The sequence below is a fragment of the Marmota marmota genome, unplaced genomic scaffold, assembly GCF_001458135.2.
Source record: "Marmota marmota marmota unplaced genomic scaffold, marMar, whole genome shotgun sequence".
Classification (NCBI taxonomy): domain Eukaryota; kingdom Metazoa; phylum Chordata; class Mammalia; order Rodentia; family Sciuridae; genus Marmota; species Marmota marmota.
This window is the reverse complement of record NW_026000185.1, coordinates 14,558,214-14,577,716: the sequence shown is the minus strand read 5'-3', so window position 1 is coordinate 14,577,716 and position 19,503 is coordinate 14,558,214. Positions and strand designations below refer to the sequence as shown.

The 19,503-nt window shown below is 36.3% G+C and overlaps 1 protein-coding gene across 1 annotated transcript in view; it reads right to left on the bottom strand.

Moving 5' to 3' along the window:
• LOC107146539 (phospholipid-transporting ATPase ABCA3-like) overlaps nucleotides 1–18,866 on the bottom strand; it is a 134,165-nt gene extending 115,299 nt beyond the window's left edge. Inside the window, exons 1-3 of the mRNA XM_015490637.2 lie at nucleotides 18,793–18,866; nucleotides 10,695–10,816; nucleotides 10,147–10,399 (exon numbers count right to left, since the gene is read on the bottom strand). Of these exons, the coding sequence (XP_015346123.1) occupies nucleotides 10,147–10,399; nucleotides 10,695–10,754 (313 nt within the window). The 5' untranslated portion in view covers nucleotides 10,755–10,816; nucleotides 18,793–18,866. The remainder of the gene's footprint in view (nucleotides 1–10,146; nucleotides 10,400–10,694; nucleotides 10,817–18,792) is intronic.
• Between the last annotated feature and the right edge of the window lie 637 nt (nucleotides 18,867–19,503).

The following is a 19,503-nucleotide window of genomic DNA, read 5'->3' as shown; positions in this document are numbered from 1 at the left end:
TTTTTTTTTTTTAGTGCTTAGCTTTTTGAGGTCTTTATGTACCCTGGATATTAGTGCTCTATCTGGTATGTGAGGGGTAAAAATTTGCTCCCAGGATGTAGGCTCTCTGTTCACCTCACAGATTGTTTCTTTTGCTGAAAAGAAATTTTTAGTTTAATTTCATCCCATTTATTCATTCTTGGATTTAATTCTTTCACTATTGGAGTCTTATTAAGGAAGTTGGGACCTAATCCCACATCATGAAGATTAGGGCCTACTTTTTCTTCTATTAGACGCAGAATCTCTGGTTTAATTCATAGGTCCTTGATCCATTTTGAGTAAAGTTTTGTGCATGGTGAGAGATAGGAATTCAATTTCATTTTGTTGCATATGGATTTCGAGTTTTCCCAGCACCATTTGTTGAAGAGGCTATCTTTTCTCCAGTGCATGTTTTTGGCAACTTTGTCTAATATAATTGTAATTTTGTGGGTTAGTCTCTGTGTCCTCTATTCTGTACCATTGGTCTACCAGTCTCTTTTGGTGCCAATACCATCTTGTTTTTGTTACTATTGCTCTGTAGTATATTTAAGGTCTTGTATAGCAATGACACCTGCTTCACTCTTCCTGCTAAGGCTTGCTTTAGCTATTCTGGGTCTCTTATTTTTCCAGATAAATTTCATGATTGCCTTTTCTATTTCTATGAAGAATGCCATTGGGATTTGATCAGAATGCATTAAATCTATACAGTGCTTTTGGTATGGTCATTTGATAATATTAATTCTGCCTATCCAAGAGCAAGGTAAATCTTTCCATCTTCTAAGGTCTTCTTTTGATTTCCTTCTTTAGGGTTCTGTAGTTTTCATTGTATAGATCTTTCACCTCTTTTGTTAAGTTGATTCCCAAGGATCTTTTTATTTTTTTGAGGTTATTGTGAATGGGATAGTTTTCCTCATTTCCTTCTCAGAGGCTTTATCACTGATATACAGAAATGCCTTTGATTTATGGGTGTTGATTTTATATCCTGCTACTTTGCTGAATTCATTTACTAGTTTCAGAAATTTTCTGGTGTAGCTTTTTGAGTCTTCTAGGTATAGAATCATATCATCAGCAAATAGTGCTAATTTGAGTTCTTCTTTTCCTATACATATCCCTTTAATTTCTTTCCTCTAATTGCTCTGGCCAGTGTTTCAAGAACTATGTTGAATAGAAGTGGAGAAAGAGGGCATCGCTGTCTTGTTAGATTTAGAGGGAATGCCTTCAATTTTTCTCCATTTATAATGATGTTGGCCTGAGGCTTAGCGTAGATAGCCTTTACAATGTTCAGATATAAAAGTTTGCTGTATTTTGTCCAATGATTTTTCTGTGTCTATTGAGATGATCATATGATTCTTATCTTTAAGTCTATTGATGTGATGAATTACATTTATTGATTTCCGTATGTTGAACCAGCCTTGCATCCCTGGGATGAATCCCACTTGATCATGCTGCACAATCTTTTTGATATGTTTTTGTATCCGATTTGCCAAAATTTTATTGAGAATTTTTGCCTCTATGTTAATTAGAGATATTGGTCTGAAGTTTTCTTTCTTTGATGTGTCTTTGCCTGGTTTTGGGATCAGGGTGATATTGGCCTCATAGAATGAATTTGAAATTACTGCCTCTCTTGAAATAAATTGAAGAGTATTGGTATTAGTTCTTTTTTAAAGGTCTTGTAGAACCCAGCTGTATATCCATCTTGTCCTGGGCTTTTCTTAGTTGGTAAGCTTTTGATGGCGTCTTCTATTTCCTCACTTTATATTGGTCTGTTTAATTTGTGTATGTCTTCCTGACTCAATCTGGGCAAATCATATGACGTAAGAAATTTGTTGATGCCTTCAATGTCTTCTATTTTATTGGAGTGTAAGATTTCAAAATAATTTTTAATTATCCTCTGTATTTCTGTAGTGTCTGTTGTGGTATTACCTTTTTCACCATGTATGCTGGTAATTTGAGTTCTCTCTCTCCTTCTCTTCATTAGTGTGGCTAAGGGTCTGTCAATTTTATTTATTTTTTCAAAGAACCAAATTTTTCTTTTGTCAATTTTTTCAATTGTTTTAATTTCAGCTCTAATTTTAATGATTTCTTGTCTTCTACTGCTTTTGCTGATGATTTGTTCTTCTTTTTATAGGGCTTTGAGATGTAGTATGACCATTTATTTGTTGGCTTTTTATTCTTTTAAGGAATGAACTCCATGCAATGAATTTTCCTCTTTGTACTGCTTTCATAGTGTCCCAGAGATTTTGATATGTTGTGTCTATGTTCTCATTTACCTCTAAGAATTTTTAAATCTCCTCCTTGATGTCTTCTGTAACCCATTGTTCATTCAGTAGCATATTGTTTAGTCTCCAGGTGATGGAAAATTTTTTCTTTTTTCTTTTGTCATTGATTTCCAATTCCAATCCATTATGATCTGATAAGATGCATGGTAGTATCTCTACTTTTTTGAATTTGCTAAGAGTTGCTTTGTGGCATAGTATATGGTCTATTTTAGAGAAGAATCCATGTGCTGCTGAGAAGAAAGTGTATCTGCTTGATGCAGGTTGAAATATTCTATAATCGTCAGTTAAGTCTAAGTTATTGATTGTGTTATTGAGTTCTATAATTTCTTTATTCAATTTTGTTTGGAAGATCTATCCAGTGGTGAGAGAGGTGTGTTAAAGTCATCCAAGATTATTGTGTTGTGGTCAATTTGACTCTTGAGCTTGAGAAGAGTTTGTTTGATGAACATAGCTGCACCATTGTTTGGGGCATATATATTTATGATCGTTGTGTCTTGTTGGTGTATGGCTCCCTTGAGCAGTATGTAATGTCCATCTTTATCCTTTTTGATTAACTTTGGCTTGAAGTCTACTTTATTTGATATGAGGATAGAAACCCCTGCTTGCTTCCGGAGTCCATGTGAGTGGTATGATTTTTCCCAATCTTTCACCTTCAGTGTGTGTATGTCTTTTCCTATCAGATGAGTCTCCTGTAGGCAGCATATTGTTGGATCTTTTTAATCCAATCTGCCTAGCCTATGTCTTTTGATTGGCGAGTTTAAGCCATTAACATTTAGGGTAACTATTGAAACATGGTCTGTATTTCCATATTTGTTTATTTTTGTTACTTGACTTGGTTTTCCTCTTTGATTAGTTTTTCCTTTACTACCTCCCAGTGTTGATTTTCATTGTTATTTTTCATTTCCTCTTCATGTAATGTTTTGCCAAGGATGATTTGAAGTGCCGGTTTTCTAGCTGCAAATTCTTTTAACTTTTGTTTATCGCGGAAGGTTTTTATTTCATCTTCAAATCTAAAGCTTAATTTTTCTGGATACAAGATTCTTGGTTGGCACCCATTAACTTTCAGAACTTGATTTATGTTGTTCCAGGATCTTCTAGATTTCAGGGTCTGTATTGAAAAATCTGCCATTATCCTAGTTGGTTTTCCTCTATATGTAATCTGATTCCTTTCTCTTGTGGCTTTTAAAATTATCTCCTTATTCTGTATGTTGGGCATTTTCATTATAATGTGCCTTGGTGTAGATCTGTTGTGATTTTGTACATTTGGCATCCTGTAGGCTTCCAACTCATTCTTCATGTTTGGAAAGTTTTCTGATATTATTTCATTGAATAAATTGTTCATTCCTTTGGTTTGGAACTCTATGCCTTCCTCTATCCCAATAACTCTTAGATTTGGTCTTTTTATGCTATCCCATATTTCTTGAATGTTTTGCTCATGGTTTCTTATCATTTTTGCTGTACAGTCTATGTTCTTTTCAAGATGATGTAGTTTATCTTCGTTGTCTGATGTCCTATCTTCTAAGTGGTCTACTCTGTTGGTGATGCTTTCATTTGAGTTTTTAATTTGGTTTATTATTTCTTTCATTTCAAGGATTTCTGTTTGTTTTTTTCTTTCTTTTTTTTCTTTTTCTTTTCTTTTTTAAGAATCTATTTCTCTGTTGAGTTGATCTTTTGCTTCTTGGATTTGCTTATGTAGCTCACTGTCAAAGTGATCTTTCATTGCCTATATTTGTTCTCTTTATGTCTCCCTTGAGATCCCAGAACATCTTAACCATGAATATCCTGAAATCTTCTTTTTTCTGCTGCCAATACTTCTAATGATGTGTTGTCTTGATTTGTTTGTGGTACTTCCTTCCCTTATATTTTCATGTTGCTCATGTGTTTTCCTTTCCAGCTCTGTGGATCTACAGTGTTATTGTTTTTATCCTATAGATTTGTAGTGCTCTTGTAGGGTTCCAAGATCTCTCCTTTGTGGGGAAGGACAATGTTAACAGATCCCAATATCAACAATACACCACTTATGAACAAATTGTTGTTATTAAGACATTTACAGTTTAGCCTCAATGTCCATAAAAATGTTGGATTCAATTATTATTTAAAATATAATCAGCAGTTTCATAAAAAGGTTTTCAGTTTCTGGCAGTAAACAATGAATTGGGGTCAGGCATAGGATGATATGCTAAGGGGGAAAGATGTGAGGGTATAGAGTTAATATATCTTAGGAATTCTGAAGGAGAAATCTAATGAAGAAGGTTAGTAGCAGGGGAATAGACAGGAAGTAATTAGGGTAGACAAATACATGGGAAACCAGTAGAGTACATAAAACAAACACACATATGTATTTAGAAAAATACAGGATGTAAAAATAATAAAATTTGAAGGTGAAATAAGAAAGATAAAAAATGGAAAGAAAGAAAAAAGAGAAGAAAAAGAAAAAAGGGGGCTTATGCAAGTCCTCTATATTATATTATTCAGGTGACTCAGTCCTCAAAGTCCTATTTCATGCAAAGTTCTTGGTTTCACATATGTTGGGAATGTGAGGGCCAGAGGATAGAGGGGTAAAAGAGAAAGAAGAAGGAAAAAAATACTCTTAGAGACCCCTTTCTTTCCTGCTTCTCTTCTCATCCAGCAGATGGGATTGCCTTTTTTAAGCTGGTGCCTCTGCCCTCAGGATGGTGTAGGTAACCAGGGTGAGAAGACTGGATCTGGTGTGGAGTGTCTGGAAACAGGGAGTGCCACCCACCAGTCTCAGCAGGGAAATTGCACCTCATGGGTCTTTTTTTGTGACCACTCATCTGACTTGAGCCCCCAGTATTGTCTGCCTCTCTTGCCTGGAGATTTCCCAGATCCTGGTCTCTCTGTTGTGCTCCAAACTTTAGTTCCCTCCACTCTCTTACTTACCAGATTTCAACTGCGGGACCTCTCACCCCCAGGCTCACACCAAGTGCACCGCGCACTGCACTCCTGTCCAACTGAGAGCTGTTTTTGTGTTGAGTGGCCACTGTGCCAAGTTATTGCCGCTGGGTGGGGGGAATTGGAAACCAGGTACCTACTCAATTGGAGATCCAATCTGATAGCCACGCCCACCAAAAAATGGCAAGAAAGGTTTTCCAAGATGGAGTCGGTCTGCTTCCAGTGCCGGGATGTCTGGTGAGGTGGTGGGAGCTGGGCAATGGCCTTGTGCTATGGATAGGTAGCAGCTGAATTACCTGTGTGGGAGTGGATCACAGTCTGAAATTCTGCAGAGGCGCTGATAGGTGATTCTGCTAAGCTGCCTGTGAGCCATGCATGAGCTAGAACTGCAGTCTTTGGGTCGGAGTCTGGAGTCTAAATTTGAATGCAGAGGCTCTGATTTCTGTGTGGGTGGTCACAGTGCTGGTGATTCCTGTGAAAATCCACTGTATAGGGGTCTTCTCACACTGAGATATTGCGTTCCATCTAGGTGAGACCTTGTGGAGAAGCTGCCTGTCTGCTTTCTTGGTTTCATGACACAGAGCAGTCAGAAACAGGACCTCCTCTATTCTTCCATCTTGGATCCTCCTTTAGTAGTCTTAATAAAGAAGCCAATGTGTGCTTCTATATGTTGGAGTGTTGGATCTATGTTTTCTTCTAGCAGATGCAGAGTTTAATTTCCAGATCTTTGATCCACTTTGAGCTGACTTTTATGCAGGGTGAGATATAGGGATCTAGTTTTATTCATTCTTCTGGTATGAATATCCAGTTTTCCCAGCACCATTTATTTAAAAGACTATCTTCTCCAGTGTATATTTCTTCTTTATTGTTTCTTGAAGTGTAAAGTTAGATTATTTGAGATCTTTCTTTTTATTTAGGCATTTTATTACTATAAATTTTCTTCCCAGTATTGCTTTTTCTGCATGACATAGGTTTTAGTAATATTTTCATTTTTATTCATATTTATATGCCCGTTTGATTTTCTCATTGACCCAGTTGTTGTTCAAGACTTTAATTTCCAGGTATTTGTGAATTTTCCCATTTTCTTGCTGTTATTGATTCCTTTTCTCCCCCATGCAGTGCTAGGGATTGAACCCAGGGCCTAGCACATGCCAGGCAAACATTTTCCACTGGGTTACATTCCAGCCCATGGATACTGATTTCTAGTTTTGTCACACGGTGGTCATAATCATATCAAGACATAATCACATCAATAAAATAAAATACTAAATAGCTTCTAAAGTGTATAAATTTATTTTTTACAGTCCTTGAGGAAAGAGAAGTCCAAGATCAAGGTGATTCAGAGCCTATTTCCTAATTCACAGTACCTTCTTCCTGTATCCTCAAATAATGGAAGGGGCAAACCAGATCTCTAATTAAGACACTTTTCTTATTTATAAAGGCCCTCATGATACTATCTCCTCCTCCCAAACCCCATCTATTAACCTTGGGATTAGAATTTAAATATATGAATTGTGTAGGGACACAAACATTTAGACCTTAGCCCTTGATTTTTACGTTGAACCAAGCCAGTAGGAAATGGTCTCCTTCCTTTTTGGGCTCCTTTAGTACTATTACTTGCCTACCCCATCATTTGTCAGATACAGAGCAATTAGAAGCCCAACCTACCATACACAGCAGCTGGGAAATCCAGGATGTTAGGGGTGATTTTGAACTTCTTCCAGAAAGAAACTGAGAGTTGGACATTTTTGCCTTTGGGCTTGCTCTGCATTGAACAAGGGAGACAGCAATTAGGAATTATTCACACACTCATAATCTCTTTATGTTCCATGGTCCTGAGGGACTCACTCCTAGAGACAGGTGATTTATGAGGCAGTCCCTTTAGGAGGAGCCATAATAGTTATTGTGCCCAAATTGGGACAAATTTCTTCATGGTGAAGCTAGAGACTTGTTTTTGTTTTGTTTTGTTTTGTTTTGTTTTACTGGAATGAATCATGAGGAGAAGGTATAGAGAGTGTCCTCATGGTTGTTCAGGCTTTCAGAGGATTACTAATTTCCTGCCCCATCAGCTCCCAGATTTAGGCTAGTAAGAAGGCAAACCCATGGGCAGCAATTGAAAAGGATACAAACTCCTTCCAGAAAAAAAACTGGAAGCTAGGAATTTTGGGTTAGTTGCTCTATGCTGAGCCGAGAGTATTAGTCTGGAAATTGTTCAAGTACCCATTTAAAATTGTTTCTTTGTTCTCTCTGGTCATTGGGCACTTAAAAATATCAGGCTCCATTAGCTCTCAGAGCTAGGTGATTTAGTACCTAATTATTTGGGAAGGAAACTTTGTTGGGAGATTATTGTTAGTTTTTGTTGTCTCAACACTTTGAATATCTTGGCTTGCAAAGTTTCTTCTCAGAAGTCTGCTGATAGTCTTATGGAAGTTCCCTTACATGTGTTGAGTCTCTTATTCTTGGCTGCTTTTAAGATTCTGTCTCTGACTTTGACAATTGATCATATTGTGCCTCAAAGTATTCTTCTTTGAGTTGACCTTTGAGCTTTAAGAATATAGATGTCTATATCTCTCCCAAGATTCTGAAAGTTTTCAGACAGTATGTCCCCACTTCTCTTCTTCATGGTATATAATTTATATATTCATACAATCATTTGTGTCCTATAGGACCCATATGCTTTCTTTACTCTTTTTCATCTTTTTTTATTTTTGCTCCTCTAATTGGCTAAGTAAAATTTATGTCTTCAAGTTCACTGATTCTTTTTTGCATGCTTGAGTCTGCTATTGAAGCTACTGAATTTTTCAGATATGTCATTGTTTTCTTCAACTCAAAATGTTTTGTTAGGTTTTTCTTTATGGTTTCTATTTCTTTATTAAACTTTTCATTTTGTTCCTGCATTGCTTTTGTAATTTTATTTAGTTGTCTGTGTTATTTTGCATCTTCCTGAGCTTCTATGAGGTTGATATTTTGAGTCTTCTAAGGCAATTTGTAGATTTCCATTTATTTGGGTCAGCTGCTTCATTAGTTTCCTTCAGCAGTGCTATCTTCTTCATTCTTCATTATCCATGCAGTCTTGCATGAGTGTCTGTACTTTTGAATAAGCCAGTACCTCTTCCAGGCTTTACTGATTGGTCCCATCAGGTTATGTCCTTCTTCTGTTAAGTTCCCAGATTGATGGGACTGCCTCCAGGATCATGGGGATTGGGGTTAGATCTAAGCATGGGGCTACTTCTGGATATGAAGTGAAGTCCACAGCTGGAAAGTCTTTTACCAGGAGCTCTAACAGGTATGGACTATCTTTTTTGGTATGTAAATCTGGTACTAGGATTAGGGTCTGCTTCAGGGTATAGATAATGGGCCTGTTTCGAGGTACACAGATGGGTGTGGCTTCCTCCAGGTCCCAGGAGGACTCAGCGATACTTCCTTGGTCTGTATTAAGATGAGTGGAAACATGTTGCAGGGCTGCTTCAGGTTCCAAAGCCAGAACTGAGGTTAGGTCTTTCCAGGGAACACAGATGGCCATGTATCCCTCTGTGTGTCCCTTTGCCACCAGCAGGACTGATCTCAGCCTGCTGTTGAGATGGACTACATCTGAGTCTAGCAGCTACTTCAGAGTCTGCTGTTAGATCATTGTTGGCAGATCTGCTGTATCTTTCCCTGAAGTCTATAGGTGAGCAAGACTACTCTCGGTGTGCAGCTGTGATGGGCTGGAACAAAGTCTTGAGGCTGTTTCAGAGTCCACAAGTAGGACCATTATCAGCAAGCCTACATAAGGCACCCCTCCCTTGGGGTCCCTGTGCCACTAGCAGGACTGATCTCACTGTAGAGAGGGGTTATACCCAAGTCTTAGATGTATTTAGGCATCCACAACTGGTACCAAGATTGTCAAGCCTGCCCTAGGAACTCAAAATGTTTTCTCATCAAGTTCCTATGTTGCCAGAAAGCTGATCTCTGGTCACGGCTGAGAGGGGCTGAGCTAAGTCTCACAGCCATTTCTGGTCCACAGCCAGAACTAAGGTCAGCAGGTCTATCACTGGAGGTATAAGTGAGCACTGTTCATTCTGTCTCTGGGTGGATGCTTCTGAGAGCAAGATCAAGACAAATTAGGATATAGTAAAGGTCATGCCCAGATTTGAAGGCAGAGACATGGTTGTCAAGTCTGCCACCTAGGCATTGTTCATTCAAAATAGCTCTCCCAGGTCTTGGGCTCCACTGGGATTTCACAATATACTACTCGGATCCTAAAGCTCCCACAAAGGCACTTTTCCCCATGGATGGCTGCAAAATTATTGCCATGAATAGATACAAGCAGAGGACCTTCTATTCTACTGTCTTGCTATTGCTATTCTGAATATAATCATAATTTTAAATGTATATAACAGTAAATACAAACACTCATGGAAAGCATATGACAAGACTTGAGGGAGGTTAAACAAATTCTGACAGTATTTTTAACTGCAGAAGAGAAATTGGATGTGAAGAGAAGATGAAGGGTAAGGAGATAAGCATTTCTTTTTTATATAATTTAATACTGTTTCAATTTTTTCAAATGTATTATATATCATGCTTAAGTAATATTTTAATGAAATGTTGAAAAGTCATGACCTTGAGAAAAGTTTCAGTACCCAGGAAAATGTACCTGATATTGAGACTTTGTGTAAGACTTTGTGTGCCCATGACACCAAATCCAAAGATCCAATGTTTACCCAAGGTTAAGAAGAATAATTACTGACAAACAATATTTAGAATTATAGAACAAGAAAGTAACTCAGACATCTAAGCTTAAATATTATGTTTTGATAATGATTACATTAAGAATACATTCAATATTATTTGACAAAACCCACATTGTTATATTTAGGCATAAATAATGAAAGTCAATGGAATTTGACAATACATCCTGCAGAAAACCTTGCAGGCATTACAAATTTCTAACCTTTAAAATCGAAGTTTAAATCCTCTTTCACCATCTCAGTAATATGTTTTGCTACATCACTTTCAGAAGGCACATAAACCAATTCAAATGTCAAGTTAGGTATTTCAAGAAAAGAAGGAAGCGTCAGGGGAAGAGAATCAAAAGTGGAAGAATTATAAAGCTTCTTTTCACTATAATTTCGAACAGTCAAAGTCCATAAAAAGAACAGAAATACCAAGAGCATTTCCAAAATCAAACCACTCATCTCCCGCATCTGTAAGAGAAACAAAAAAACTATGTTAATTGGCATGTGTGTGTGTTTCACTCTAGGGTTTACAAACCTAAATTATCCTGCTTCCTTCTATAATAAGAATGGTTTCCTGGATTGTCTTTTCTACATTTTATTATTCATTCTATTGATTCACCCTATGGGTATTCTTCAGATTTAGAAGGGCTACCCCAAGCCTTGGAGCATAAGAAAAAAAAAATGAAACAAAGGAACTATTAAGAAATTTCCCATTTGTCTTCACTAACCTTTACATACATTTTTCACAGAGACTTCCACTTACCTTTAAGTGGAAATTTTTCCAGAGGAGGACTGAAAACTGCCTGAGCCATAGTGAATCCATTTTTTCACAACGAATGGAAGCTCAATTCTTAAGAAGTAAAAATCTAAAATAATTAAGGTTACCTGCCAAAATATTAAATTTCATCAAATAAAGGATTACTTCATTTTCTAGTTTTATTTTATCAATCTTGAAAAATAACTACATGAAAATTTTAAATACATATTTTCTCCTTATATATTTTTATATCCTAATTAAATTCACATCCAATAGTCTTCTAATATGTATAAAATATACAATAAAAATACAAAGAGCAAAAGTTCTAGCTCCATTTTCATAAATATGTAAAACACAGATGTAGAATATCAATTATTATTTGGACAGGTTCTGAAAGTTTCAAAAATCACAACACTGCATACCCGCTATTTATTTAATGCCTACTCTGTGCAATGTTCTGTGCTAAACATTTGGTCAATTCAAAACAGGCATGATCTTTCTTTGTGTGTGGCATAGTAATTAATAACTCAGGATCTGAACTTAGGACTATTGAGTTCAAATCCTAACTCTTTAACAAGCTATATAATTTTGAGCAAAAAAATAATTAACCTATCACTGATTATAGTCGGTAAGTCATAAAATTATAGCACTTACCTCATAAAGTCCTTCTATTTGCTCCTATGGAGGGTACAGCTGAAGGGCTATGCACCACCATTTTTTGTAATTGTGATAAAATATATACCTAAAATTTGCCTTATCACCATTTTTTAAACACAGAATACCTTTATTTATTTATGTATTTTTTATATCTTTATTTTTATATGGTGCTGTGGATCAAACTCAGCGCGTTGCACACCCCTAGTTGAGTGCACTATCGCTGAGCCACAACCCCAGGCTCCTTATCACATTTTTAAGTGTACAGTTTAATGGCCTCAATTGCATTCGGACTTTTATATAACTACTATCACCATTTCTAACTTTTTCATGTTCCTAAACAAAAATGATAAACCCACTAAACAATAGATAGCCATTCTTCCTTCCCCTTAGTTCCTGGAAATCCCCTTTCTAATTTCTCTCTCTGAATTTGAGGAGGTACCATACAAATGGAATTACATAGCATTTGTCCTTTGGTGAGTGGCTTATTTCCCTTGGTATAAAATGACTTGAAAGTCCATCCATTTTGTAGCCTGTAAGAGTTTCTTCCTATTCACCTCTTTTTCAAAATGTTTTATTAGTACATATAGTTATATACAGTAGTAGAATTCATTTTGACATATTCATACTTGAATGGAATATAATTTGCTCCATTTCAATCCCTACTATTTCCACTTTCCCTCCCTGCTTCACCCCACATCTCACTCCCTCTACTGTACTAGCTTTCCATTTGTTTTTATTTTTATTTTTAAAAAATTTTTAGATGTTGATGGGCCTTTATTTTATTCATTTATTTATATGTTGTGCTGAGAATCAAACTCAGTGCCTCAAAGTGTTCTACCACTGAGCCACAACCCCAGCCCCTCCATTTATTTTTTTTAAAGGTGCTCTATAGGAAAGTTGGGAATGGAACCACTATTTGACCCAGCTGTCCCTCTCCTTGGTCTATACCCAAAGGACTTAAAAACAGCATAATACAGGGACACAGTCACATCAATGTTGATAGCAGCACAATTCACAATAGCTAAACTGTGGAGCCAACCTAGATGCCCTTCAATAGATGAATGGATAAAAAAAAACGTGGCATATATACACAATCGAATATTACTTAGCAATAAAAGAGAATAAAATCATGGCATGTGCAGGTAAATGGATGGTGTTGGAGAAGATAATGCTAAGTAAAGTTAGCCAATCCCAAAAAACCAAATGCTGAATGTTTTCTTTGATATAAGGAGGTTGATTCATAGTAGGATAGGGATAGGGAGCATAGGAGGAATAGAGGAACTCTAGATAGGGCAGAGGGGTTGGAATAAAAAGACAATTAATAGATGCCAATGATGTCATGGCATAGATGTTGGAATTATATAGAAAAGTGCCTTAAAGCATCTACTATTAAAATGCTCAAGAGAACAATCACATATAGTACTAAAATAAAATTTAAGTAGAAAGGATTGTTGAAGAAAGACGAAATGTAAAGATAATTCAAATGAAAATTTTAAAACTAATTTTTAATTCATTGGGTTGACTCAACAGTAGAATGAAGATGACAAGAGAAAATAATCCATCAACTAGAATACAGATCTAATATAAATTATAAAATATAAATACACTGGGAGAAAGAAGGGGGAAAATAAGCGAGTTACTAATAAAAATTCTAATTTTCAACTCATTAGAATCCAAGAAGAGGGGAAAAAGTCTGATACTAATAAAAATTTGAATAAATAATGGCTTAAACCTTCTCAAATGCACCAAAAGACACAAGAAGTTAAGCAAACCCTACATAAAGCTAAATGCAAAGAAATAAATGTCTAGACATATCATAAACTAATAAAAACTAAAGACAAAAACTCTAGGGAAGCAAGAAAAGAGAGAAGTCAGAAGAAAACAAAGCATTACCTTTAAGAAAACACATATTTTTTAAAATGGGAAAATTGCCATCAGAAACCACAGAGGTCAGAAGAAAATGATAAACATTTTTTTAAATGCCAGAAAAAAATTGTTAACCCAGAATCGGATATTCAACAAAGAAATCCTTCAGAAACTAAGGTTTGAAATGAAGATAATCACAGATGATGGGAAACTAATAGACATCCCAGCCAGTAGGTCTGATCTGAAAGAATTAATTAAGGAAGTTCTTCAGAGAAAGGGAAATGATACTAAAAGGACTTGGAACATTGGGGATGAAGAAAGAGCAACAGAAGTGTTAAACATCTGGATAAATAAAGCAAGATGGTTTTCTTTTCTTCTCTTCCTGAGTATACTCTGGAGTATTTTGATAGTTGAAAATAATACAGTTAATACACCCTGATGAAGCTTTCAAAGAATAAAGATGAAGTATATGAATAAGCTACAATATAAACAGGGAAGAGTAAGAAAACCTATATGTTGATAAAATCTCTATACTGTAATTTAAATGATAAAATATTTATTCTAAATAGACCACAACAAGATTATATTTTATAATCCCTAGTATAACAACTAAAAAGCTATACAAAATCACAATGGATAATTGCAAAGAAAAACACTAGATAGTAAACCAAATACACAAGAAGAAATAACATTGGCAAAGTTTACATGTGTAAATATAAACGTCAGTATTAATATTCTATAATCCATTTTCCTATTATTTTAAAAACAATTGCATAAAAACGTAAAAATCCATGCCGATTTAGCAAACAATGTGTAAAGATAATTTGTGAAAATAATAATAGAGGTGGAACAGAGATAGATAGGTGGCAATATTTTTGTATACTATAGAAATCAAGTTGAATTAACTCAAACTAGAATGTTATAAATTAAGATGTTAGTTGTAGTTCACAGAGAATCTACTAAAAATATCACTATAAATATACTGCATAAAAAACAAAATGGTAAATTAGAAAATATCTATCTTACAGAAAAGAAACTGAGTAACAAAAACATTATAAGACATTTTTTAAAAAGTGCAAATGTGGAAGTGGTTTCCCATCAGTAATTCTAATTAAAGGGTAGAGATTAAGAGAATGGATCCAATTATATATCCTATCTATAAACGACTCAATAAATATAGGCCCAAAGACAGAAATAAACTGAAAGTTAAAGGACAGAAAATAAACATTCCATGAAAATAGTAACTAAAATGGATCATATGTATATCAATATCAGAAAAAAAAATAGACTTTAAGGTAAAAATTGTTAAAAGACACAAAGGACATTATATACTGACAAAAGGCCAATACATCAGGAAGACATAATAATTATAAACATACATGTTCCTAACAACAGAGCCCCCAAAATTTATGAAGCAAAAATTGACAGAAATAAGGGAGAAACAGTGTAAAAATTATAGTATCATTAGCCCACTTTCAATAATAAGTAGATCAACAAAGAAAGTATTTCTGTTATTAGTATTTCTGTTGTATTAATATTTCTGTTGTATGTAATAGAACACCCAAGACGGGTAATCTATAAAGAAAAGAAATTTATTTAACTCAGGTTCTAGAAGTTAGAAGTCCAAGATAAGTGGCTTGATCCTGCAAGAGCCTCATGCCACATTTTAACATGATAGAAAACCAAAAGAGCAAGCAGGCAAGTATAATGAAGAAAGGAACAAAGGACTTTATAACAACCTGCTCTGTGACAACTATCCTACTCTAGTAAGGATTAATCCATTCCCTGGAGAAAGGCATTAATCCTCCTAACAACCTAATCATCTCTTAACAGCCCACCTCCAAACACTGTCATAATGGCAATGAAATTTAACATTTGTTCAGGAGAAGACCAACCACATTCAAACCATAGCAAGTATAAACCACCTGATCTAATAGACATATATAAAATATTCCACTCCACAATAACAATATACACATTTTTTTCTCAAGTGCCATGGACAAAGCATTATTTAGGACACAAAGCAAGTCTCTATGAATTAAAAAATAATGAAAGAACACATAGTAAGAATCTCCTGTGACCACAATGGAACAAAATTAGGAATCAGTAATAGAATAACATCTGGAAAATTCACAATATTTGTAAATTAAACAACAGAATCTTAAGCAATCAATGAATGAAAGAAAAAATCACAGGGGAAATTTAAAAATTTCTGTGAGATAAATGAAAACAAAGTACAACATACTATCGCCTGTGGGATGCAATGGAGGCAAGTTAATTGTAAACTCGTACACTTAAAACTATTTCAAATCAATAACCTATCCTTCCACTTTAAAAAGTTAGAAAAAAATGTAAGAGCAAACTAAAACCAAAGCTACTAGAAGGCCAGAAGTAGGTTAAAGCAGAGATAGCAGAACCAAGGAAACCAAATGGTCCCTTAAAATGATCAACAAAAGGAACACATCTATTATCTGGACTGTCCAAGAAAAAAACCCAAATTATTAATGGAATAGAATTAAGAGTCTAGAAATAAATCTATACATTAAACAAATCCTTGTTAAAATAGTGTAACTTTTCACTTTTGCCTGCAAATGTCTGATGGGCAGCTGAAAGAAGAATTAAAACCTTGACATTTTGGCATCCATTTTTGTACTCATCTCCTTTGCTCCAAGTCACCTTGGATTCCAGGAACAAGGTCTGGTCTGATAAACATCTTGTGATAATCAAACCTAACCCCCACCCCCAGCAACAGCAACTTTCTTATTAAGACAAGATCTACCTAACCAATCCTGAGACCAGTATGACCACGACTGATCAAGGTCATTTGCTTTGGCAGCTGTGAAAAGCCTTCAGCTGTGCAACCCCCACCACCAAAACCCTTGCCCTCATTCCCCATTCTATAAAACCTCAAAGTCATTATCAGCACCTCAAAGACAGAGCTAAGGAAATGGATCACTTTGTCTCTATAGTGTAGCTATAATAATAAAAGTTCCTTTTGTACTTTTCACAGAAGGAAAATTACTTTTCCTCTTGGGTTTCTGGAATAAGCAGCCAGACTTAATTTGTTGGATCCCCAAAGTCAGGCCTCTCGCCTAGGACTATGGCAACAACAGGAATTTGGGGATAAAGAAAAAGAAAGATATAGTGAGAATCAGAAGAGAAGTAGCTACATGCCATTGAACTTGATTATTGCCCTGGCATCCTGTTACTTTTTGTGGACAAGGAAATGGGTCATGGACATAGGTTTGGTTGCTTATTTTGCACTTCAAACATTTGTGGGTATTTCTTACATTTCAATGGCATGTAGCGACATCTCTTCTGATTCTCAAATTCAGGGAAAAGTGGCACAAAATTGTATATATAATTCTGTCCTAACTCTACCTCTGGTCTAGCCCCTAGCTACTGTCACTCTACTGTCACACCCCAAAACAAGGGGCTTCTTTCTCTGCCTCTGGATATGGCCCACATTCTCCCTTGAATGTGTATCTGCTTTCCTTTAAAAAAAAAATCAGTGACTGACTGGTGTGTGTTGAAATTCTTTTTAATCATGTATACCAAGGACCCAAGTCAAGGTCCTCCTTCCTGGGAACTTCTACATTGACATGCTCATTCATTAACAAAAGAAGTCTTTTGAATAAATGGTCCTTAATCAACCAACTAGTCATGTACAAAAGAATAAAGCTGGATTCTTGCCTCACATCATATATAAACATTTACTCAAAATGGATCATTGGCCCAAATGTGAACAGAAATTACAAACTTAGAATAAAACAAGAGTAAATCTTCATGATCAGGACTTAGAAACATGCTGTTAGACATAATACCAAAAGAAAACATAGATAGAATGGGCTTCACAAAAATAAATGAAAAAAAAAAAAACTTTTGAGCATCAAGGACACTAACAAGAAAAGGAAAAGATAAAGCAAATAATGAAATATTTGCATTTGCAAATCATATATCTGATAAGGAGTTCATATCTGGAATATATAAAATATTCCCACAACCCAACAAGAAAACAACCCAAGTAAATAATGGGCAAAAGGATGCAAATAGATGTTTCTCCAAAGAAATTAAACAAATGGCCAATAAGCACATGAAAAGATGTTCAACATTGTCACTAGACAAATCAAACTGGAAAACCACACATGATGCCACCTCACACTCTACTAGGATGACTAATAAAAACAAAATAGAAAATAACTAGTATTGACAACATGGAAAAACAGGAACCTTCACACACTGATGGTGGGAATGTAAAATGGTGCAGCCCATATGGAAAACAGTTTTGATAGTTCCTCATAACCTTATAACACAGAACTACCATTTGACTCTCCAATTCTACTCCCAGTTTATGTTTTCTACTAAAAACTAAACTAAAAGAAGTTTATAAATGTTCACAGCAGCATTACTCATAATATCCAAAGGGTAAAAACAACCCCATAGAAATCAACTGAAGAACAAATATACAAAATGTGATATTTCCATTCCATGGAATATTATTTGACCTTATAAGGAGTGAGGTACTGATACATATTACAACCGGCAAGAATCTTGACAACATGATAAAAGAAAAGGAAACATATGATTCTATTTACACAATTCACAAATTCATAGACACAAAAGCAGAATAGCAGTTGCCAGGGGCAGCAATAAAGAGGGTTTATTTTGGGGAGTGATGACAATGCTCTAGAATTAGCACAGTTGTACAACACTGTGAATATGGTAAAAGCCACTGTACTGTACACTTCAAAAAGGGTAAAGTGGTTGAATTTATGTTATTTGAATTTTACTGCAATTTTTTAAATGAAAATCTCCAAGAGAGGATAAAAATGCTACTTTTATTCTAGATCAGATCCTAGGTCAAGCCTCAAGTCAGATTACAACCAAAGTTGACTACACGGTCCAAATCCATCTAACCACTAAACTACAACCTGAGAAAAGTTGTCCATATATCAACATGGAGTCACTTGTATCAAACCCAAACAAAATAGCGAGAGGTTGAGAAGAGAAGAACATCATGCACACGTGGTCTGTGATAAGCACATTAACACCAAGCTCCCTTAAGGGCTCTTAAGCATATATGCCTATAACAAAAACGTTTTGCCACGGACTTCCCACACTGCACCTTGTTCCATAAGTCACAGGGACAGCTTGCTGGACATTGTATTCACTAAGGAACTAAAGTTAGCTCCTGCGCTAAAGCCCTATAACCAACCTTCTCTATTTCACAACAAATAACGGCACACTTTTCATTTTTGCCTTGAAAAGCTTCCCTTTGCCTCAACCTCCTTGTTGATGCCTATGTCCTCTGCTGCATGCACAATCCAGTTTGGAGTCCCCTGCTACTCCCGAATAAACCCCGTAGTCCTTAAGGAGTCTCTCGAATTTAGGCTGACCAAAAAAAAAAAAAAAAAAGTTTAAATTTAACCCTAAGTATCTAAGTCGCTGTTGGGTGTCTGTTTGTCTGTCTGCGTTCAAGGGGCACCTTCCGTCCCTGCGGAGTCGAGTTCTTTGGAGTAGCGGCAAAGCAGGGTGACTCACTCTGGCAGGAGCAGGAAAGGTCCCAGACCCGCACACTCACCAATCAGGCCTCGCAACCGTCTCCGCCTCCACCGCTGAGTGGCTCGCGTCGACCCCGAGCGGCGCTTCCTCAACGCGCTCCCCAACCGCTTGCAGCGCAGCGGGCTCGCGATCGGGGGCGTGGTCTAGGCTCGCGCACCAATCAAAGGCGCGGACGCGAGCGGGGGTGGGGAGACTGGGGAGACAGGGAGGCTGTCCTGCGGGGCTGGCGGCTGCTGCGTCTATCTTCCCTGCAAAAGCCCCCTGGAGTCCTAGCCCACCTTTGTCAGACTTTCACAATAATTTCACCGCTTGCTCTTCCTAGGTCACCCCGCCGTGCGCTCCCTCTAGAAAGACAGAGACTGGAGTAAAGGGGGTGAGACGTTTGCCTTGGTCTTAAAGGGGAGCCAACCAGCTACGGAGATTCTTTAATATGATATTTTAAAGTTAAAAAAAGTAAACAAGGAGATATATTAGAGCCTAAAATAAAACAGAAACTCCGAATCCTGTCTTTACTTAACATGTTGATATTTTGTTCATCGTGGTTTCTTGCATTAATGTTTATTCTTTAAACATTGCGTTAAAATGTTTTCATGTTGGAATACTGACTATTTGAGTACTGAGTATGTCCCATAAATTTTGTACTGCAGGTGAGTACCACTGGCAGTCACTATACCTGGTTCACCCTAGGAAGAGCTCTGTGCTACCCTCACCTTCAGTGTGGTGGTGGGCA